At 43.8% G+C, this 2,891-nt stretch overlaps 1 protein-coding gene across 1 annotated transcript; it reads right to left on the bottom strand.

Annotated features, from left to right (window-relative positions):
- ved (ventrally expressed dharma/bozozok antagonist) lies at positions 1–2,725 on the bottom strand. The gene is made up of 3 exons (XM_023412434.2): positions 2,341–2,725; positions 1,033–1,292; positions 1–691 (listed from the first exon to the last, which is right to left on the bottom strand). Exons 1-3 carry the CDS (start codon positions 2,582–2,584, stop codon positions 329–331), a joined length of 867 nt encoding a protein of 288 aa, XP_023268202.1. The 5' UTR covers positions 2,585–2,725; the 3' UTR covers positions 1–328.
- Between the last annotated feature and the right edge of the window lie 166 nt (positions 2,726–2,891).

The raw sequence follows: 2,891 nt of genomic DNA, 5'->3' as shown, positions 1-2,891 counted from the left end.
TAAAATCTTAGCAACAGTTTTATTTTAACAATCTGGTTTCACAGTGACATAAGAACAAAAATCTAATAAAACACTTCATAGATTCAAATTTAAATAAATCCAAACTGTACATCAGTCACAAGCAGAGATACACACACAAACCACAATATTGCACAGCCCCCTGTTTGACTCGGGATTCAGATTTAACCTTCGCAGCATGTTTCTTCTAAACATGTTGATCCTATTAGGATAAGATGAGAACGTCTTCTGTTCAAACAATAAAACCAGAACAATCTTATTTTGTTTGACAAAATATCACAGTGAAGATTTTACAGCGGCTTCTTCTTCGTTAGTAATACTGAGGGTAAGTCGGGTAGGAGCCCATGAGCTGAGTTGTGGCCGAGGGCAGCATGACGCCCGGGAGGCCGCTGTACTGGTAGAAGGGGTCCAGAGTGGAGACGCTGGGCAGAGGGGAGCTGTACTGGAGACTGTGCGGGTGGACGTAGGAGGCGGCAGCCGGGGACTCCTGTGCCACCGCCGCCGCCCCCGATGCCCCCGCTGAGTGGTATCTGGGGTAGGGTCCCGGCCTGTAGGCCTGCAGCTCGGGATAATGCATGAACTGAGAGGCGACGTTTGCCTGGCAGGCGTGAGCCAGGGCGTCCTGCACGGTCCGCTTCAGCTTCATCCGCCGGTTCTGAAACCAGTTCCTGATCTGAGCCGGAGAGAAGAAGAAAGGTTCATGAGGAAACGTTTTCACCAGAGAATTATTCATATTTCTCACTGTTAGAGAACATCACAAATACTGAGGTCACATCATATTGCTGGGAAGCATGTTCAATCAAAATACATAAATAAATTCAATCAAAATCAGACACTGAAATCTTGAGTCCACAAACAGCTCTTCAGATAATCAGAGTCTCATAAGAAAACTAGTGAAGGTTTTAAACTGTAAAAAATAAAAGATTCAGAGGTCATGACCTCAGTGACCTCAGTGACCTCAGTGGTATTGATGTTGATATGTATTGACAGACTGAAAACACTGAGGCTTGTTACCTGTTTATCAGACAGGTTGAGCTTCTTGCAGAGCTCCGCCTTGTCCTGTGTTCCCAGGTAAGCGTTCCTCTTGAACACCCGCTCCAGGCTGCTGATCTGCTCCGCCGTGAAGGCCGTACGGGGTCTCCTGCCCGAGGGAGGGGACGGCGGTGAGGCGGGGGCGCAGTCAGGGGAGGCGGCGGGGGAGAGGGAACGACCCCCTTCGCTCTCGTAGCCGGACGTCTCCTCCTCTGTCCCGCTGCTGAAACCGGCCTCTGACACTGGAGACAGGAAATTCATTTAATTTATTTACATCCTGAACAATGACCAATGTTTTTACATCAAACTCCCACAAACTTCTCACTAATAAACGAGTAATAAACAGTTCAGCTGAAGTACTTTTAACTCAACTGCATGTTGTTACTTTACAAGTTAATGTTCTACATACAAGCTGTATCATCAATGATTATTTATAAACATTTTATTAATGGTTTTAATTAGCACATTATAACTGAAACTCCTCAGGCTGCTGTATAAACAGATAATGAATGACATTATTGTAAAACAGCTTTAATAATAGTAAATATGTCTTTATAGGATCAATTGTTTACAAATACTGCAAATTAATAAAGAATTCAAAATGTTTACAGCTACATTATAGTGTGCTATAAACAAATTATTAAGTATTTATATATGTAAACTGCTTATAAATAATAATCAATAATATCACAAAATTGTACTTAAATACAAATTCTAGATTAAATGTACTTTGTTATTTTCCTCCACTGCAAATAAATATCTTATAAATCATTTTCCAACAGTAATTCTGCTTTAAATTCACCTTAAAAACCACAAAATATAAATATAGATGCAACAAAATACAACAAGATGACTGTAAACCAGAAGTGGAGGAAGTACTCAGATACTTTACTGAAGAAAAAATACTTCATTACAAGTAAAAGTTCATGTAAAAGTATCATCAACTAAAAGAACTGAAATGTGAATAAAAGTGTTTAATGCAGAAAAAATCGCCTCTTTCAGGGATTTTTTCAAAATAAAAGTATTTTTGCTTCACAACAAATAAGTATCTTTTATCAAGCAACTTTACAGCAGTTTACTCAGAGTAATGTTGCTATAAATTCACTTTCAGTAACAAAGACTCAGAGGAATAATGTGAGACTGAGGGTGAGGAGGGTTTATTATTTAGGTAAGGAATCTTACAGCTGACGCTCTGATGATGTTTCACTCTTTATGTTGCATTATTATCATTAACGTGAGAGAGACCTGCTGAGGACTCATGATGGAGCAGATGTAGAGGAGTGAACTCACCTGGATGGTTGTGAGACGTCTGGTGCTGCAGAGAGCTCGGGCTGTATGAATCCAGACTCTGACTCCGGCTCTCTTCCTGCTGCTCAGGTAAATTCTCTGACTTCTGCCTGCAGTAAAACCCGGGCAGACTCTCCGCATGCGTCCCGCAGGCTGCGGGTCCGGCTGAGGCCGGTCCGGCCTGAGGTCCTGCGGGCTGGACCTGGCTGCTCTGGGCCATCCACTCGATGGAGAAGTGTCCTCTCATGGCGGCAAAGTGCTGGAGCTCTCTCCTGAGAGAAGCCAGAAAAGAGTAGATCCAGGGAGGGAGTGTCTGTGGCGGTCGGTCCGGGTGGAGGGAGAGCTTCTACTGCCTCCTCCTCACGGCCCGTCTGTATTTATAGGGGGGCGTCCCACCTCAGCTCAAACCCTCAGCCCCAGAGATCAAAGCACACATCCTGGCTTCCCTCCCGCCCTCCCCTCCTTCAGTTTTCACAACTGGAGTAATTAAGACGTCTCATTCAGTCTCAATGAGGCTGTTACAACATGGCTCCAGTAAGTCTGGGAAGACCCCG

Source organism: Seriola lalandi, unplaced genomic scaffold, assembly GCF_002814215.2.
Source record: "Seriola lalandi dorsalis isolate HSWRI2012SDOR001 ecotype SW California unplaced genomic scaffold, Sedor1 jcf7180002054480, whole genome shotgun sequence".
NCBI lineage: Eukaryota > Metazoa > Chordata > Actinopteri > Carangiformes > Carangidae > Seriola > Seriola lalandi.
The sequence above is the reverse complement of the archived record's forward strand: the minus strand, read 5'-3'. Positions and strand labels throughout refer to the sequence as shown.

Bases quoted from the DNA above. Each gene is read 5' to 3' on its own strand.
- ved (XM_023412434.2), bottom strand. From the start codon at position 2,584: ATGAGAGGACACTTCTCCATCGAGTGGATGGCCCAGAGCAGCCAGGTC. The intron at 1,293-2,340 runs GTGAGTTCACTC...TCCTGTCTCCAG, and splicing joins GACGTCTCACAACCATCCAG to TGTCAGAGGCCGGTTTCAGC. The intron at 692-1,032 runs GTAACAAGCCTC...TCTCCGGCTCAG, and splicing joins TCAACCTGTCTGATAAACAG to ATCAGGAACTGGTTTCAGAA.